At 29.7% G+C, this 20,823-nt stretch overlaps 1 protein-coding gene across 2 annotated transcripts; it reads right to left on the bottom strand.

Annotated features, from left to right (window-relative positions):
- Positions 1 to 1,528: 1,528 nt before the first annotated feature.
- LOC107617325 (ABC transporter G family member 36) lies at positions 1,529 to 11,382 on the bottom strand. 2 transcript variants are annotated; one of them, XM_088497976.1, is made up of 22 exons: positions 11,110 to 11,382; positions 10,464 to 10,854; positions 9,762 to 9,971; positions 9,554 to 9,638; positions 9,061 to 9,220; positions 8,860 to 8,936; positions 8,455 to 8,508; positions 8,026 to 8,116; positions 6,843 to 7,144; positions 5,498 to 6,096; positions 5,259 to 5,419; positions 5,062 to 5,168; positions 4,830 to 4,986; positions 4,589 to 4,732; positions 4,341 to 4,513; positions 3,896 to 4,228; positions 3,503 to 3,793; positions 3,194 to 3,411; positions 2,867 to 3,094; positions 2,597 to 2,768; positions 2,229 to 2,483; positions 1,529 to 2,135 (listed from the first exon to the last, which is right to left on the bottom strand). In XM_088497976.1, exons 2-22 carry the CDS (start codon positions 10,823 to 10,825, stop codon positions 1,863 to 1,865), a joined length of 4,452 nt encoding a protein of 1,483 aa, XP_088354102.1. In that variant the 5' UTR covers positions 10,826 to 10,854; positions 11,110 to 11,382; the 3' UTR covers positions 1,529 to 1,862. The 2 variants fall into 2 exon arrangements, with proteins under 2 accessions (XP_088354102.1, XP_088354103.1); XM_088497977.1 differs by having other exon boundaries at positions 10,464 to 10,851; positions 11,110 to 11,244.
- Positions 11,383 to 20,823: the final 9,441 nt, after the last annotated feature.

The raw sequence follows: 20,823 nt of genomic DNA, 5'->3' as shown, positions 1-20,823 counted from the left end.
TCTTGTCTCATGATAATTATTAGAAAGTTCTTTTCTTTATTTAGACGAAAACAGAGTAAAACAGAGCAGCTCTGTGATTTTGTACGAAAAGATAAATCATATCTAAGAAGTTTAAATTTTAAAATAACAGTGCAAACATGCATGAGTAAAAATGAAGTATTTGTATATCATAAGATTACCAAGTTTTGAATAGAAAGAGTAAGAGCTTGTTATTGGGGTTCAATGTAGATCTTTGTGTGTTGTGTGTTGTGAATGTGGATTGAAAAATTGTTTTTGAGTTTATTGTGTTGTCATGAAAAGTGCATCCAGTGTAAGAGAGATCATGGTGGTGAAACAAGTGTGTGATTGAGAGATAGTTTCGGTAGAAAAGAAAAGAAATGAGACACATAAGTTGTAGCAAACATAGAAAGACAGAGTCTTCAGGGATTAATCCCTTGCTTTTCTCTCCCATGTAATAGTACAAATTTTATGCACATATTATTTATCAAGGAAATTCATTCAAATTTCTTGTGTAATGCTGAAAAATCAAGATAGAGATGAGAGAATTAATATAGACATGCTTTTATGTCTATTAAGTCATCTGTTAAAATATAAATAAATAACTAAAAAAACAAGGAGATCACTTTGATAAAGACACTAAAAAAGTAAACATGTATTTTTTTTTAATACATGTGTCATGATATTATTGGACATTTTTATTAAATCGGTTAATAATTTATTTTTTAATAAACTATAATAAAATCGGTTTATTATAGCAACAATAATAAACCCAGTTGTCTGTACTATAATTATTAGACCCGATTTGATCCGACCGATTTACACAATTTAAAGCGAATCATGTTTAAATATTTTGATAAAAAGACAAATATATCCCTAATTTTTATTTTAAAAAAAAACTATGACCCAGTGGGTTATGTAAATTGGTCGGTTTGACCGGATCTGATAACAATTGGATTTATTGTTATTATTATAAAAAAATCGGTTTTATTCTAATTTTTTTAAAATTTAAAAATAACCGGTTCATTAATACATCCAATAATAATGCTACACATAAGTGTCTTTACAAAAAGACGTTTTACGCCTCTCTATGGGAGCATCCTCCAAAAAACAATTGTCTCTGTTGCTCCTTTTTTTTTTATTTTCGGGGTGTGGTGATTTAATTTTTGGTGAAAGTCACAACAAAATGTCCTCAAAAAAAATATGGAAGTCCAATATTGGCATATTGCAAATCCAAAATATTTTGGTTCTGCATTTTGTGTTACTATTGGTTCAGAAGTTTCAAGCATAACCTTACATTAAACGTCAACTCCTATTAAGTACAATGCTAGATTCTGTACGTTTGAAAGTGCAAATAGACATTTTATTCTAACAACGTAGATATGAATATGATGAGACTATATATATATATATATATATATATAAAAGCTTAGTACCTAATAACCATTATAGCAGACAAGGGTAGGTTGCAAAATTTGGACTTAAGATGCAAGAGCTTACTTGTTATCAAATTAAATTTAGACAAAGAAAGTGAAGGTGGTAAAAGAATAAATTTTTATTCACCACAATAAGGTAATATCATTACAAAGAAAAAAAAAAAAACTAATTTCTTCTATGCAGCAAAGCAAACTAACAATAATACCAACATTCATATGATTTACACTTACTGGTTACTTCAAAACCCTCAAAGAACTGCTATCAAAAATATTGTTGTCACCGACCATATGCTGCATAAAATCTTTCTGGAGTGCTGGCTACAGCATCAGTTATATATATATATATATATACACATACAAATCACTAGGACTTCTAGAATTTTTTCCAGAACATAACTTCATCATATTTTGTTACAATGCAGCTCTCTTTTATCTTGTTTGGAAGTTCAGTGCCCTGATGCATACGGCAAACACAAAGGCGAAGAAGACAGCGAAAAGCACCAAAACTGCAGCAACTGGCCCCATGAAGTCTGATTTGAAACCATAATGGTGGTTAATATAATCTTTGACAGTGTAGTTCCTATTTTCGCTGGCTATAAACATTTCGGTGGTGATATCTCTGTACTGTGAAACGATTAGTCCATACACTGTCCATGCCACAGGACAAATCCAGTAGTACCAAATCCACCATTTAGGAATTTTCTGAAATGCCAAAGTTGGTAGAGAAACTATGTTAGCATATAGATGATAAAGGCCTAAAGGGTATAAAGAAGAAAGAAGGTGAATGTTACTCACAGGTCTTGGGATAAAGAAACCAGAGAAGAGATTGAAGAGTCCATAGAATGCTGCTGCGAAGATCGATGCAACTTGATGGTTTGGTGTGATGGAAACAGTCATCATGCCATAGTATGTGAAGTACAAGAAGGAGAAGAAGCTGACAAAGAAGAACCAAAAGAACTTCTCCACCTTCCAGTCAAAGGACACCATTGCATACACTATGAGTGAGTAATACACAGCTTGGATGAATACATAAGGAATCTCAGTAAGAACCTGAAATTGAAAAGAGATTCAATGGAGGTAAGGTTAGCATAACAAGCAAACAGAACTAGGATTCTGTGTTTGGCATAGCTGATCAAGTATTAACATCTGGTATGTAAGCTTACCTGTGCAATGGCATAAGGCATAGGAGCATACATTCCGGCGGCTCTTTCTCGATAGAATACAGTTCGTTCAATGGCTACTACCGGTTGGACAGTTTGGCAGTTGTTAATTCCAACGAAAATAACTGCAGCATACATTGCTCCAATAACCATGGTCAAGCTAGATGTGGTCAACCTGCAAAAAGATAACAAGAGAGAAAATTAGTTCAAAGTTGATAATGATTAATGAATGATTGAAGAATAAAGCAGTTAAGATTTATTTTATAATCTTACGTGTGCTTGCCAACTCTCCAGAACACTGTCCCAATCATGAGAGCACTTGCTAAGGTGAAGAAGAATCTAACAAGATTGTAATCTGGACTTCTCCAATATGTCAGCCATTGCTTCCATAAACAAGATGTGAACTGACCCCATGCATTTTGAGAGTACTTGGTGGGGAAATATAGATCCTTTGCGCCAGGAGGCGGCGTGCTTAGCTCCTTCACAAGAGTTTTGTTGCGCCTGCGCGAGCAATAAGAGATTGCTTTAGCTTCAAGCAACAAAAAAAAGAGGTATTGGAAATGTGTTAAGTGCTCAAATTGTTTTATTTTATCAACTTACTGGAACAAAGCAGAGTTCCTGTAGTATTCAGCAAAGTCCATTCCAAGCCGGACTTCGGCTGCAATGGAACTTACTTCAAGCATCCATGTTGCAGGGTTGTACATTTCCTTGATCTTTGGGACACCTGGAATTGCCTCAAAGTATTCTACAATCTTTTGCGAGTTCCGGCCTAAAGGTCCTGAGTAGATCACTTGCCCTCCTCTTTTCATCAGCAAGAGCTGGTGCAAAAGGAAATATTTAGTACCAAAGAGATTCTACAAAGTTCGCCGTGTTTAAGGTTTATGGTTTAGGGTTTTCTTTGTTGTTTACCTCGTCAAAAGCTTCAAAGATATCTATGCTAGGCTGGTGAATTGTGCAGACAACTGTTCTTCCGGTGTCCACAGTGTTCCTCACTGTTCTCATAACAATGGCTGCTGCTCTTGCATCAAGACCTGAGGTTGGTTCATCCATGAAAATGATTGAAGGATTAGCAACAAGCTCGACAGCGATTGTCAGCCTCTTTCGCTGTTCGGTCGACAGCCCTGTAACTCCTGGAAGCCCAACTATAGCATCCTTGAGACTATCCAACTCTACCAAGTCCATAACTTGGTCCACAAATTGCTGAGATGATTAACAAAAGAAGAACAAGAAGAAATGTTATACCAGTCCTTCTATGAACCTTTACCAACAGAACAATCTAGAATCAAAGTATATGGTGCTTACTGTCTTTTCTTCGCGGCTAACTTCTTTAGGCAAGCGAAGGAATGCCGAGTAAAGCAAAGATTCTCGGATAGTAACTTGTGGCGAATGAATATCGGTCTGTTCGCAGTAACCTGAAACTCTAGCAAAGGTTTCTTGCTTCTTAGGGAACCCGGAGATTCTAATATCTCCTTCAATGTAACCACCGGTCTTTCTTCCGGCCAAAACATCCATCAAAGTTGTCTTCCCAGCTCCACTGACTCCCATCAGAGCAGTCAAGACTCCAGGCCTAAAGGCACTTGTTACTTCCCTCAGAAGTTGCAGCCTATCCTCTGCCACTCCTTGCTCTTTCATTTCCTGTCGAATGCAGCCGAGTTAGGAACAAGTCTCCTTCATAGATTCCATGGATTCTTAAGAGGGAAAGAAAGATATATAGGCATTGTATTCAACAAGTGAATGTGATTCTTACTGCAGGCATGTCCACATAGTAATTAACACTGTCAAAGGACATTGCAAGTGGCTGGAAAGGTAGAATCATTCCTCTCTTTGGGGCTACACCAGTGGCCGAATCAAGTGTCGAATCAGAATTTCTTGTTCCATTGGGATTAGACCGGCTGCTCATTCGCTGCATCGCAACTTCACCTATACAAGCATAATTAGCAACCATCCATAACTGCATCAAGAAGAACACAACACATTTTCTTCATTGATACTTACTTGAGTTATTTCCATCAGCCTTAGACAACGACCGGAGCATTGATTCTCGATTGGTTTCTGGTGGCCTAACTAGTCTTGGTTCTTCGCCCACCTCCATTTCGCTCGCATCTTCTTCAGTTATAATTGCTTGTTTCTTTCCAAGAGCTATTGAAACAAAACAAGAGAATACAAAATCCTTGTCAAGACAAAACAATTGAAGAACTAATTCAGCTAAAAGATTGATGAGGATGTGAGATCTTACGATTTAGGTACATAAGTGCAAGAGTAAACAGAACATTGTACAAAATAGTGAAGGCTAAAAGTGATCCTACACCAATCCAGTACCAGTTCTTGTTGGCAAAAGCATCAAAGTTTCTTAATGTAGACACACCTAATGTCAAATTTGCCTGTGTAGGAGACTGCATTCAAAGAAAAAATTTGAGAAAAGCAATCACTTATTTAAAATATGCAAATTAAAAGCTTCTGCTACTTACTGGTTTGCTCCATCTTGGTGCATATAATTCATTCACAGCAAGGGCATTGAAAGCATATGTTAGTGGTGAAACCCAGTATCCCCACACCCACCAATTTGGAATTTCACCTGTGATCATTTAAGAATCCATGTTAGCATTTTCATTGAACAGGTGACAAACAATGTAATGTAAGGTTTTGATGATTCGATTCGACTCACGTTTCGGAAGGATGAAACCACCAAGAAGGAAAACAAGAAGAAGCATGAGTGCACCACCAGTGTTTGCTATGATCATTGTTCTGCAGACTCCAGAAATGAACCTAAACATTCCAGCAGCCATTTGTTGAACAAGGAACACCAACAAAAGTTGCTTGAAGAACCTGAAAAGTTTCACAATTAGTACTATAAATAATATGAATACCTAAGATAACTTGAGCAACAAGTTATCATCTTTTTACCTCTCAGCTTCAGGTGCAAATCCTATAGTGTAGTAGGTAACAAGCACCCAAACAAGAGACTCGAATATTGAAATTGGAATCCTCAAGAGGAAATTGGGAAGAGTGTAAGTCCAAGCAGGGTGGAAAAGATGATCCCTCTGCTTGTAAAACACAGGAAGCCTTTGAATGGTGAGTGCAAGCTCAGCAAAACCATTGAACATGTTCATGATCATGCTAAACAAGATTGCGCCGACGTAGAGGGCTGCATCGTCCTCATTTCGCCGGTGCATTTTCGTCCTTATAAACACAGTGGCGGCGATGAAGGCAATAATGATGATCTGGACAGTCTTGAAGATGTAGACAAATGAGTTCCTCTTGATGAGGAGCCACTCTTTGTCCCAACATGCTCTTAGAAGGTCCATTTTGGGAACTGACCATTTGTTGTATACAAGTGCTGCTTTGTGTGCTCTTGATCTGTCAAATGGCACTCTTAGCTCATTTTCCAGTTGCATTCCAACATGGAATCTTTTGAACTTGTTTGTGAATTCTGTTACAGTTACATAACGGTATGGTATGTTTCTGTCTGCCCAATATTGTTCTTGATCCTTTCTTGAGGTAACCTGTTACAAATTTGATTCTATTTTAGAAACATTCAGAACTAATAGTTTAGATTCTGATACTTATTGTTTTACAAAAATGCTATTCGTACACTAAAATCAGTCACTAAAATCAGCCACCAATGTATTTGTGTATAAATACTTGTGTATTTGTATTTCAACATATATTTTATAGAGAAAAGGATAAATAGGTCCTGACCTTTTGCCCTGTAGACATTTTCGTCCCTGACCATTGAAAAATACTTTTAAGTCCCTGACATTCACAAAACTTGGACGGATCAATCCCCCGTCCAAATGCCTCCGTCAGGGATTGATCTGTCCAAGTTTTGTGAAGGTCAGAGACTTAAAAGTATTTTTCAATGGTCAAGGACAAAAATGTTCGCAAAGTAAAAGGTCAGGGACCTATTTGTCATTTTCTATATTTTATATTGATGGCCAACTTTAGTTGCTAATTTTAATATACACGTAGTATAGTTGTTTATTTTAAGTAGTTTAGTCCAACATATCAAATCAGCTAATAATTTTCTGTTATTTTCGTCATATAAAAACACCTTTATATGAAGTAGCCAGCTCAGCACATTCCAGCTCAGCATAACAACTAACTAACTTCATTTACCAGAGGCCCTTATTAGTTTTTATTGGGCCTAAAGAAGCCCATATTAGTTAACATTGTGGCAAGGTCAATATTGTAATTAACATGATGATACTATGATGTCAATGAATATGTATTCATGTTATAGAATTGTTACCTCTTGTAAAAAGTCAGCAATGCCCTTTCTCTCAGGGCATTTGAATCCACATGATTCAAAGAACTCAACAATGTGCTCACGTGGACCCTGGTAGACAATTTGGCCCTCAGAAATGAGAATGATGTCATCAAAGAGATTGAATGTCTCAGGAGCTGGTTGGAGAAGGGACATTAGGATTGTTCCTTCAGTGAGGTGCACAATTTGTTGCAAGCATTTCACTATTTGATATGTTGTGGAGCTATCAAGACCAGTGGATATCTCATCCATAAACAGTGTTTTTGTGGGCCCAACAATCATCTCACCTATACAGTAAAACACCAAAAAAGACCATTTAGTTTTATGAACATGTTTGTTAAGTGGGACAAAAAAAACATATAAAAAAATATTAAATAATTAAATATCATATTTTATCGAACAATTAAAAAAAATTGAAAGAATCTACTCCCCTGTGACTAAAATGTATATTATAATGAACATAAGGTAATTAATTTATTAAAAGCCCATAACTACATGAAAATGATTGAAAGGTATATGACATAGAGAGAGCATAACAGAAGGTATTAAAGAATTCAAGTATGGAGAGTTGAAAGTCTTAATAGATTGAAAATAAGATATATTAATTTATAATTTGTTCTATTTAGTGACAATAACAAATTATATTTTATATATTTATATATATATATATTTGCAGGTAAAGGAGAAAGAACAAGTTCAACTAAATAATTCGAGTTAGGTGACTAAGAATTGATTTGGCCACACTTTTCTTAATCTTTTGAAAAAGAAAATTTGGCATTTTTTTGGTTTTTGTACACAAGTGTTGGTGGCCGCCATGGGGTCCATGAACAAAAGCTTCTTCAAAATAGAAGCCCAAGGTTGAAATTAAAATAATAAAATAATGTCAGAAATATGATGTGGATGTTGACAATAATTTGGACTTTTGGGTCCAATCCAATAAGATAGGAAAAAGACATTTAATTTAAGGTGGAAACTTAGATGCAATCGACTTCACATGAAGTTGATACTGAGGGTCGTTAAATGATTTGATTGATTTGACTAAATTTTTATCTAACAGCTCTCAGATATCAACTTTATGTGAAGTTGACTTCACCTGAGTTTTTACCTTAATTTAATAATAAAAAAATTTAAATATCTTCGGTAGTTCTAATTTCTAAAACAAACTAACCAGTTGTGACACGCTTCTTTTGGCCACCAGACACACCTCTATGCATTTCATCTCCAACAATAGTATCCTTGCAAATATCAAGACCTAAAATCTGTTTCATGAACATTGATTTGTTAGAACAAAATGACATCATTGGACATGCTAATTTAGAATTTAATTTAATAATGTGAGGGTAGTTTAGGTAATTCATGTAACAAAAGTGGTTATCCTGCTGGGGCCTACTATGTGGGACCATGAAATGTAAAATCAGACAAGCAATGTAGGGTAGGTGAGTTGACAATTTTGTCAAGTAGATCAGAATTAGGTGCTTAGAATCTAATTTAGAATCTCAAAGTTATAAACTATAAAGTGAAGAAAAAACATTCTAGTTTATGTCCACATTCATCTAAACTTAAAAAAAATTAAAGGGCTAAATATGTAATTACTTACTTTAAGAGTATAATCAGTGATGAGACTGCTTTCTGTTCCTTCCATTGCAGTTGCCTAAAATAAATAAATAAATAAATAAATAAATAAAATAACCAAATGAAAAATTAAATATTAAATTAAGAGTGAATACCCCATCCAATTCCTGACAATTATTTCAAAAGGACAACGAGGTCAAAAAAAATATCCAATTTGGCCCCTGATTTTTTTTTTTGACTGATTAGCCCTTGTGCCAAAAAAAATAACATTGACTTTTTTTGTGCACAAAGACCTCGTTGTCCTTTCGAGATAATTGTCAGGGACTGGATTGAATTTTTTTTTTTTGTCAAGGACTTCGTTGTCTTTCGAGATAATTGTGAGTGACTGTTTTGGATTTTTCTCTTAAATTCTTTTAATGAAAATAACTACCTTCATGAAAAGGTCAAGTTCTGCCTCTGGAAATATGCCAGCTTCCTTTTCTCTTCTAGCAACCTCGGCTAATAGATCTATAATATCATTAAAAAAAATAATATATTATAAATTAGTTACATAAATAATAATAATAATAATAATAATAATAATAATAATAATAATAATAATAATAATAATAATAATTTGAATTGAATTTACCATATCTAGTTCCAACTCCTTGGCACCTAGCTGAGAAATCAAGTGTCTCCTTAACTGTCATTTCTCCAACATGAACATCATTTTGGCTAATGTATGCTGAAGTCTTTCTTGGCACAAATTCATTAGGCTTATGTCCATTATAACTAATTTCTCCGGTAACCTATTTAATCAAAACCAATCACATTTATTTAATACAATCCCGCTACATTACCAACAGTATTTCTGACAACTTCTGCCAATTCTTATTTACAACTGTGTTTAATGGAAGTGTCTTTGTGGATATGTCTAATAAAAATATCTTTTTTATGGCTATGTTTAATAGAAGTGTCTTTATAGATATATTTTCCGAATGTATCTCTTTATATATGTGTTTAAAATATAATAATTAATTATTATTAGCAATAAATTGGTAGATAATATGTTCCTATACTTTTCCTATTTAATAATTCTTATGCATCATTAATTTCATTATAATGATTGTGTATGAATCTACCTTCAATTCAGAGTCCAATTTTCCAGCCAATGCCAACAAAAGAGTTGTTTTTCCTGAAGAAGGTGGGCCAAGTAAAAGGGCCATCCTGCATAAAATTACGAAAATTACTACGATATTCTATAAAATTATAAGATATCAGTATTTTCTGTGTTCAGGATTTAGGGTTTAATTCTACGAATGGTAAAAACTTTCATCGATATTATGGTACCTCGAGGGTTTAACAATTCCGGAGGCATTCTTAAGAATTGTGAGCTTTGTTCTTTTAGTAGTACTAATCCCACACATGCCAAGTGCTGATTCTAGAATGTTCAATGCAGTGTTTGGAAGTGTTGGCAAAGCTCTGCTTCCAACATAGGAATTAGCCTCAACTGTCAAATTCTGAAACCTTACTTCAACTGTTGGAAGTTTGATTCCAACCCTGCAATTTGGAACAATCTCTAATAATTTAGATCAAAGTCTTTGGTGATTTAATTACAATTGTTGTACTAATAATAATAATGTACTATTTACACTATTCATTGCAGCAAGAGATTAAGTCTCTTAATTATTATTAATGATAAGCCAAAAAAATTAAGTGAACAATAAAGTTTTCATTCATTCCTAATTCAGTCTTAACAATACTAAGTTTCAAAATTAATTAAGGGTTAAAGGGTAAATCAGATTCCTCCCTTCTTCTTCCATGAAACTGTTCTTTTTGTCTTTTTGTTAGTTTTCAGCAGATGATAAAGACAAATTTATCTTATCATATAAAATATGAAAAAACATAAAAAAGACATATTAGTAGCCACATAAAAAGTATTTATAAATTATCTATAAAGTTGTCTTTTTAAATTCAATAAAATTAACTTGTTACTACTACAAGTTAATCATCATAATAACAGTTTTGATTTGAGAATTGATGAGAACTCACTTATCAATTCTGTTTCTGAACTTGGTCAAGAACTTCTCATTATCCTCTTCAGCAACCTTGAAGATTTGATCAATGATTTGTTGCCTCTCATTCATATCAAGCTTCCTAACATCAACTTCTCTATGCTGAGCCTTGGCATCATGATGATGATGATGATCACCTTCACCAAAATTCTGAATGATACTTGTTCTCAACCTATCATAGGTTGGAAGCTTCTCAATTGCAGCCCATTTCAGAGCCTCTTCATCTTCATCAACATGTGAGGTTCTCCTTGAATATCTCCCACTTGCAAATACCTCTTCCATTTTCCAACTTGATCTGCTTAAGCTCCTGCTTATGCTTCTGCTTAAATTTGAATCCATCTTTGGATTCTTTTGCCACCACCCCTCTTCTGATTTTCATTCAAAAATCACTCATATCAATCAAACAACAAATGGGGTGCTTTTGATCATGCTTCAAAATTAAAACACACCATAAAAATCATCTCTTTTTTAAGAATATAATGTTATGTTATGAACAGAACAAAACAGAACAAATGGCTTGGTTTTTATATAAAACAAGCATTGTTAAGTATGAGAAGTCTAATTCCCATTAATAAACATAAAAATTAACAAAACAAAACCAAAACAGAAAAAAAAAAACTTACTTTAATTTCTTCTAAGCTTCACTCTTGTTTGATTTATGTACTTGTGTCATAAAATTCTTGTTAGGCTTCTGAACTGAGCTTTGTCTCAGTTCTGAAGAGAAGCTAAGTGGTGTTGCATGCAATGTTATGTAGCATACATTTATATGAGTGAGTGAAGGGGTTTGGTGTTATAGGAAGACTCTTTTTTTTTTTTTTTGTCTTAAATCTTAATTGGTTAATTGGTTATTGGTTAAATAATCCTATTTTCTAGTTAGAATTGGAAATTTGGCGTGTAACAACTTTACTAATATGAAAATATTTTATATAAAAATTGATGTGTTGAATTAATATGCAAGTTGGGCAAAAAATCCGAAAAAGGGGTGAGAGTGTGAGAGAGTCAAACATGACCAGCGTTTCCGATTTCTTTGCACCTTCCTACTACAAATGCGTTCTTTTGAACAAGCCAAAATTATTCATTTAATTTAATTAAATTATATATTTATATCTATACCTAATAGTAGGTACTTTGTAATTATTTTTCTTTTGGTTTTTTTTTATTTATAATTCAAGAATAAATTATTATTTTTATCAATAAAAATTTAAAATAGTGACAAATTATTTAGGAAAAATGAAATTAATTTTGTACTTGTAAAAATTAAATAAATTATTATTTTTATTTATAAATGTTAGAGAATGTTGGCAAATTTAGACATGAATAAAATTAATATTTGGATACTTTTAGTATTTTAGTTATACTTTTGTAGATATAAAGTTAATTTAATTCATTCAAGAGAAAAGGACAAATAGATCCCTGACTTTTTGCCCCGCGAACATTTTCGTCATTGACCATTGAAAAATACTTTTAAGTCTCTGACCTTCACAAAATTTGGACGGATCAGTCCCTGACGGAGGCATTTAGACGGATCAGTCCCTGACGGAGGCATTTAGACGGAGGGACTGATCCGTCTAAGTTTTGTGAAGGTCAGGAACTTAAAAATATTTTTCAATGGTCAGGGACGAAAATGTCCGTGGGACAAAAAGTTAGGGGCCTATTTGTCCTTTTCTCTTAATTCATTGATAAATTTATTAGTGTTGTGAATTTTGATGGGAAAAATAATAATTTTTTTATTAATTTTTTTTACCTGTACTGGTTAACTAAGTTTTCAAAATGTGTTTGTTTTTTGCTGTTAATAATTATATATGTATTATGTAGTAAATTATGTTAATATACAAAAATAAAAAATAAAAAAAAGGCCCAACAAGAAATTAAATTAAATTCAATATGCTTGAGTGTTGAATACTTGAATCACCTTAAATATGTTTGTGTTTTATATATTTGGTCCTCTTATATATCACATTTGTGTTGTTAGTTTTTATATATTTTTTCACTTAATTAGACTGTTTAATATTATAAATAAATAATATGCTATGTATGTACGAGTAAAAATCATACAAGGAGCTAGTAACAAATATCTAAAAAGTTAATCATAAAATTACTTTTTTTTAAATTTAAATTAATAGAAGAAGACACATAAATAGTTATATTTCTAACACATTTTTTTAAATAAAAATCTCTTTTAAATTTGTTTAAATTTTTTCATAAGTTTTCTTTCTCTTTTTAATGTGCCTTATACTTAATTCTTTTTCTTTTAGGATCTTACAAGGGTCGAATTTTAAATATTTCGGTCATAAAAATAATAATATCATGTCAAAAAATTAATTCTTTCAAAAATTTAAGACAATAAAAAGAAGTACATGAATAATTATATATCTAACAAGTTTACTAATTCTATTTCTTCATTTAAATTAAAGATGAGTATTGATTTTATATGTACAATTCACTATTAAGATTAATTAGTCCCAGTTAATGAAAAATTTTAAGATTAGTCCATTCCATTAAAATGATCTAGTTTTACCTTTTAATAATAATAATAATAATAATAATAATATTTAATTACTTTACTGGTTCTTATAGTTTCGCAAAATTTTCAATTAGGTCCCTATACTTTTTTTTTCTTTTAATTGAGTCTTTACACCAAATTTTTTTTAATTGGTTCCTATACTTTTTTTCTTTTTATTTAGGTCCCTGTACCAATTCTTTTTTTTTAGTTGGGTCCCTATAAAATTAAGCCAATTACTACTAAGAGGGATTTAATTAAAAAAAAATTGGTGTAAGGATCCAATTAAAAAAAAATATAAGGACCTAATTGAAAATTTCACAAAACTATAGGGACCAACAGAGTAATTAAACCTAATAATAATAATAATAATAATAATAATAATAATAATAATAATAATAATAATAATAATAATAATAATACCTTGAGAAAAGAAATGTAGGGTGTGGTGATAGAAATGTTTTTTGGTCACGTTTAATGTTTGGACGTGTAATAAGTTTCATTGTTCTCACTTACCTTCTCATCAGACCAATTCCAGAATTAACTGAATAGAAGGTATGTAGGAAAATATGAGTGAATCACTTGTCACGATTATATAATTTTCCTCATTTTTCTTGTAATGTGAATAAAACTATGAATAGTTAAAAGCCAAAAGCCGAAGAGCAAGGACACCTTATTATTCAATTCAGTAGTTATGTAAAACTGCAACAGAAATTATCAATAACTAACCATCTTATTATTATGTCCCTTAAATTAATAACTAGAAAAAATTAATCCCAAAGGAAACAATATGACCTATGTTATTGGCATGAGTTTGACCAAGTTCTTTCCTCATTTACATTCACATTTAATTTATATATATAAAAAAAAATAGATATGGACACACTTGCAATAATTGGTAAAAGAGAAATAGCAAAGTCTTCTATGGCAGCTTAAGTGGGGGTTGAAATGTCCCCACCAAGTTCTTTTCCCTTCTACCTACTTCAAATAATATAATCCATTATATATTTTAGGAAAATTTTCAAGTGTGCCGTCGTACCATTATTTCAGTGATTTTTAACCGTTGATCTTAATTATAAAAAATATATATAATATATATAATTAACATCAACGGTTAAAAATCACTAATACACCGGTATGATGGTACACTTAAAAATCTTCCTATATTTTAATTTTAAATCTCCTTTTCTCTACTTGATTATTGTCTTAAGTCTTTTTTTAATTTGTGTAATTAGTATATAGCTTTGATTAAAGAAATATTATTTACATTATGGTAAGGTTAATTTTTTTAGGCAGACAACTTTTTTTTGTTTTTTCAAAAAATGAAATTTGAACTACCTAAACTAATTGAATTGTTCAAGACTTTAGTTGAAGAAAAAATGAATAAATAGTCACTCTCTGTTGGTAAATGATTATCTCAAATATAATATATACATCACAAATTTTATCATGAAAAAAAAAATTAATGCATTCTTCCACATTTTTTGGGTGTTGAATATGTAGACACAAAAGTATATTCAATTCACACTCACATGCACACACAAAATAAAATAATAATAATGATAATAATCAGGTAATATCAAATTAACGTCATAGTGGTACATAATACGGTCACCAACCCCATTGTTCACTTTTATGAAAAAGATAAAGGGACAAATCTGTTCTTAATTTTTTGGTCAGTGAATATTTAAATTTTTTAAAATTTAAAAATATATTTAAAGTTTTAATGTTTTTAAAATTTAGAGACATTGATTTTTAAGTGTAATTTTTTTATTTTAATTTTTTTTATATGTACATTTGTATCAATTATAATAGAAGTTACGTTTAATTTTTTGTTAAATTTGACAAACTCAAATAAATATGAGAGATCAATAAATCTAAATTTTAAAAATATTAAAAATTTAAATATATTTTAAAATTTTTAAAAACTTAAATATCTGCAAATTAAAAAGTCAAAATCTTAAGAATCTATTTTTTTTATAAAATAATGTGTTGAGAAAATATAAAAAATATGTAAGCACACAGAGTCAAAATTTTCTGATTTTATATTCAAATATTATTATCTTTATTATAGATTGTTTTCCTTGTTCATTTGACTATGGTCAGAGTATATTAGAGAGCATAATAGAAATTACTATTGCATCTGGATTATAAAAGTTGATACTATTTGTTTCGGGCCCCAGATGTTAGTTGGGTAAGATGAGAATTCTCCACACAAAATAAAATATTTTAAATTAACCTGGTCTTTTTTATTTGTTTATTTTGTTGTGTGTAAGATTTGTCGTCTAGTTATTTGAAATTAATAATGCGACATTATCCAACAACAAAAAACTAATTAATTAAGTATTGTTATTAGCTATTGGCTCAAAGTAGGGGTGTGCATGGTCCGCCTGATTCGAAGATTCGGCTCGGCCTCGAACATTTTAGGGACTATTTTGGTTTGATTTTACTGGATTTAAGGTCGGAGTAAGGGTTTCAAAAATAGATCCGGTCATTATTTCGAGTCGGGTCTGGATTATGGCTCGGGTCACCCGAAGTCGGTCCGATGATCCGGTCATCATACATAATTAATATTTTGTGTCATTAGTGATGGATGATGACTATTCTTATATGGAATTTAAGTATTATAAACCTTAATATTTTGTGTTATTAGTTATTATAAGACTATAAGTTAATGTTTTATGTTTAAAATGCATAAGATTTTAGGGTAATGCATAATATTGTGTTATTTATATTGATTTAAATATTTGGTGTTATTAGATAATATTAGTATTGATTATGGTTATGATTTAATTTTAAGAAGAGTTGGTTCTTGTTATATTTTTCTAAGTAAATTTTAGCATGTCAAATAATGGTTGGAGTTTTGGAAATTTGGATATTCTAGGGCTGTCAAACGGGCTAGCCCGCCCATTTAGGCCCGGCCCGTTAAGCCCGCTTTATTCGTGGGCAGAATTTTCTAGCCCGGACCGTTTATGGTTAGCCCGATGGGTTAAACGGGTCAGCCCGTTTATCATTTTATTTTTTTTTTTTTAAATATTTTGACAAAAAATACCACTTTTAAGTCAAAAACCATTAAAAATAATTTTTTTTAGTTGATGGGTCAGATTTTCGGATCGAATCGGGAGAAATATTAGCTAAAAGTGCTACTTTTTTTTAAAAAATATAAAAAAAAAAAAATAAACGGGCCACCCGTTTAGCCTGCGGGCTAGCACGTTTAACCCGTCATTTTTTTCGGGTTAATCGGGCTCAGCCCGTTTAGCCCGAAATTTAAACGGGCTTAATTTTAGAGGCAAAGCCCGCCCATTTAAACGGGTAAACAGGCTGATCCAATGGGTTTAGCCCATTTTGACGGCTCTAATATTTTCATATGCTAGCTTATAAGAAGGTATCAAGGTAATGTAATGTTAACGGTCCGGTTTTTATCCGATATAATCGTGGTCCGAAAGTGTATAAGTTTCATCGGGTCTAGGGTCGAATTCGAGTCTAATAAATAAGTCCGGTATATATTTCGAATCGGATTTATGTCACATCAAATCCGATTTCACCCGACCATGCACACTCCTAGCTCAAGGCACTTGGAATTTGGGAACTTAGTTTCATGTAATCTATTAATCTAAGGTTGTATTCCCTTATACAGACACGTGATTCTAAGAGAAAGATATAAAAAAATAAAATTATATTTAACGGATAATATACGAATAAAAATAATATATTTAAAAATATTAAATTAATATATTTTATATTTTTTGATAAAAAATAATAAAAAATATTAACAAAAAATACATTTTTATTTTTTTATTTTTTTTATTTTTATTAAATTTTCATAAATATATTTTTTATTATTATATTTTTTATAAAAATAAAAATCAATTCAATTTTTATAATTTATTTAAATTTATCATTAAATAAAATACAATAATACTAAAATTTATGTATGTGTTTTTTTTGTCTTATTTTATTTTTAAAACCAAATCTAATCTAAGTTACGGTCGTAATATATATAAGGAATATCTTATTTAACTATCTAAATTATAAAAGTATTGTTCAATATCAGTTAATTTTTTATTTTAAATTTTAATCTTAATTTTTAAATCCTAAAAAAATATAAAATAATTTTACAACCAAAAAAAAAGGATTAATGTTGATTTTTATATAATATTAAATGTTTGGTTTTATTGTTATTATTTGGAGTATTTGGTTAAAAATGAATGACAAAATTTTCAAGAATAAAATTAGATATTACAGAAATAGTTAACAGATTAATTAAGAGTTACAAAAAATAGAATGATATTTGATTTTTTAGATGTTAATATTTTTTGTCGAAAATAATTAAGAATTAATTTATTTTATCTGTGTAGTAGTTAGTACTACCTTGTGTTAAGTTTTTTGTTTAAAAAAAATATTTGGGGACGCGGTTGTCATATCAAAATTTTGCCCTAGAGAAACCCCAAAAGGAAAAATATACCTTACAGGTTTGAACAAGCAAATGAAGAGAATATCTGGTCTTGCTCCATTGAATATGATTGGTTAAAGTCATTATTAAGTATTAACACGTTCAAAGTTTTGTACTATCTCTGACAATTACTTCAATTCACTCGTTGTAATTTCTAAATGCCTCATCTGTCTTTTTTTTTTTTTTTTTTTGCTTCCTTAGCTTGTTAAAGACCAAGAGTCTTCATTTTTCATCAATGCATTCTAATTAGAAACGTTACACAAACGCTACTATATATTCAATTATTCATGCATTGTTCCCTTCTATTAGATCAAGTCAATTTAATTTTCTCAATGCAAAAATGGTTATATAGTTGTCATTCAACATTTGATGTAATCGAGATTTTCTAGGATCAGGTATTTATTGTTGTTCTTGACTTTGGAATTGGAATGCTATTGTCCATTTATTGGTCATTGGAATTTTGAGTAACTTAATTAACTTATTATTGTAACAAACTTGAGTTGGTGGAGGAATAATCGATTCAGTTGTTTATTTAAATAAATATAAAAATTTTAAATTTTATTTTGCATATGTAATAATTTATTAATTAATAATAAATTTTTAAATATAATTTAAATTCGTAACAAATTAATTCTTAACTTATCGGATTAAGATATAATACAAAATAAAAGATTAACTTATATATAGAACGATTTGAATTAATAAGGAAGCTTCAAATTAAATTCTAGGAAAGGCATTTGGGTTTAATTTGTAGCATTCTTTTTATATATCTTGTAATTTGATTCCGAAGCCAATATGCAATTGCTTAATTATTGTGGTGCGACATAAATTTATTTGGCTTTAAATGTTAAACAATTATATTTTTAGATAATATATTTGAGAAAAGTTTAAAGGTCAGGAATTTTAATTTATATTGACCAATATTTTTAGTTAAAAATTTAATATTTTTAATCTAATAATTTAAAATTATATTTTTACCAAATATTTTTAAAGAATAAAATATTATTTTTACTCATAAATGTTTAAAAAGGTGACAACTTTAACAAAAAAAATAAATTTGTAATCATAAAAAATAGATTTTAACTAATCAAATCTTAAAAGTTTATTTAAAATTCTTAAATTATTTTTCCTAACGCAATCTATCTCATTTCTTTCAATTCTACTGCCTCTTTCTCTTTATCACATGAACAACAAATTTTTGTTATATTGGCTTGAAGGATTATTATATGTTCTATAACACGTTATGAAAAAAAAAATTCTAAAAATCTATTTTATACTTAAATTTTATTTTAAAAATAATATATAGATAAGATCTAAATACCTGTGTACGCTAATAAGAATTATTGTTTCTCTCGATCGTACGATGGTGTTATGCGTATTCACACCAAAATTAGTCTTTGCAGTTAACTCCTTGATCAATGGATATTGAATTTAAATTGAAAAATCTCTTTACACACTATAAAATTTTTTTTCCAAGAATTCGATTCACATACATATATGTATAGATGTAAAGGAATAAAACTCTTGCTACTAATCTAAATTTCCTTTGCTCTTGTCATATATATATATATATATATATATATATATATATATATATATATATAGAGTATGAAATTTGTTATTAGTTTCAAATTTGAATCTCAATTCAAATTTAAATCATATTTTGTAATTTCAAATTTGAATCTTTCAAATTTTATAAAGCATATCTCAACAATTTAAAACAAAATCAGTTAAAAACTTAAAATTTCATCTAAACTTAGAATTTAAATTTAGAAATAAAATAAACAATTATTTTCAAATCTTATTTAATATTCTCAATTATCATATTATTATTATATTCTTAATTAGTGCCAGCAAAGAATATAAGAATATTCAATTTGAATTAATATAATTATTTATTTGATCAAATCAAAATAATAATTAAATAATTCTTTAACAAAAATTAGAACACTCGATCTTAGTGTGTGATCTCATAGGTTCAACACTAAACAAGGTTGGTGAGCTAGACCCGATAGTATGAAGTAATATATTTTTACTAAAAAGCCAAGAAGAACAAAATATAGTTCTTTCTATTTTTCTAGTTATTGATTAACCCTTAAAGTATGGTTTAATTGTCAAATTCTAACTTATTACTATTATTATAATGAATTGTGAGTTACCTACAAAATTCATTTTTTCATTCCTTCAATCTCTTTGGCCAACATTTTATTTATCTTAGTTATTATAATCATAAAACTCAAAACTCTTTACCAATAATTTCAATGATGGTGATAAAGGGTTAGGGGTGAGAGTATGTAGTAGTGGTGGTAAAAAGTTAAAATTTAAGATGACATAGATTAAATTAAAAAGGATAATTTAAAAATTTAAATAATCTTTTAGAATTTAATTAATTTTATCAGTTAAATTTTATTTTTATAAATGCAAAATTAATTTTATTTTTTTGTAAATAAATTTGTCAGTATTATAAATATTTGTAAACAAAAATAATAATTTATTTTATTTTTAAATATTATTAACTAACTGATAATTAAAAATAATAAGCCGTGCTAATTTTGTAGCACTACTAATTTAAAAAATGTTTGCCTTGATTGGATCTTAGATAACACAATTTTAAACCTTTTTATTTAACTTCAATTTTAGTAAACATATTTTAGACAATGGTACCGTGTAAAGAGAGGTATAAAGAACATTTTATACAGCAAAATTTTGTGTTCACAGAATAGGCCAATACAATTGGACGACGTCATTTATCTAATTTTAAATTTTAAATTATAAATTAAATTATAAAATTAATTAAACATTAAATTTTTAAAAAATAAAATTTTTTAAATTAAAAAAAATAGTTAATATTGACTAACTAGAGTAATTTTTTTAATTAATTAAAGGGGTCAACTCGGCCAACACTGTAGAAGGGATAATTATCATAAACTTATTAAACAAAGTTATATACCAATTTAAATTATTATTATTTTTTTAACCGAAAATAAGAAGATTCAAATTTATAGTCTTTTAAGTGAATATGAAAATATTATATCATTTGAAGTATAACTCGTTGACACTGTACACAGGTCACTAACTTCGCATCAACAATAATGTTTAATTACCACGTGCTTGTTTGTTAGTAAATATTATACGAACCAAATAAATGCATGGACCCGGATTAACTAATTTTTAAAACCCTAAATAAGAAGATCACGCAAGAAACGATTGGAGATACAGATGGTTGGTGGTAACAACTAACGAATAAAAAACGACCAGTGTGTGTTAATTAGTACGTAGCAAATACTAATTATATATTATTACAAGAGTGCAAATTCTTTATTTTATTTCCTTAACTAATTTTGTTATTATTATATATGGATAGATGACACACACTACTCCCCT

The sequence above is a fragment of the Arachis ipaensis genome, chromosome B9, assembly GCF_059453495.1.
Source record: "Arachis ipaensis isolate K30076 ecotype BB chromosome B9, ASM5945349v1, whole genome shotgun sequence".
Classification (NCBI taxonomy): domain Eukaryota; kingdom Viridiplantae; phylum Streptophyta; class Magnoliopsida; order Fabales; family Fabaceae; genus Arachis; species Arachis ipaensis.
Note: the sequence above shows the minus strand (reverse complement) of the source record. Positions and strands in the feature narration are given on the sequence as shown.

Bases quoted from the DNA above. Each gene is read 5' to 3' on its own strand.
- LOC107617325 (XM_088497976.1), bottom strand. From the start codon at position 10,825: ATGGATTCAAATTTAAGCAGAAGCATAAGCAGGAGCTTAAGCAGATCA. The intron at 7,145-8,025 runs GTTAGTTTGTTT...TTTACTGTATAG, and splicing joins AAAGAAGCGTGTCACAACTG to GTGAGATGATTGTTGGGCCC. The intron at 3,794-3,895 runs GTAAGCACCATA...TAATCATCTCAG, and splicing joins TTAGCCGCGAAGAAAAGACA to CAATTTGTGGACCAAGTTAT.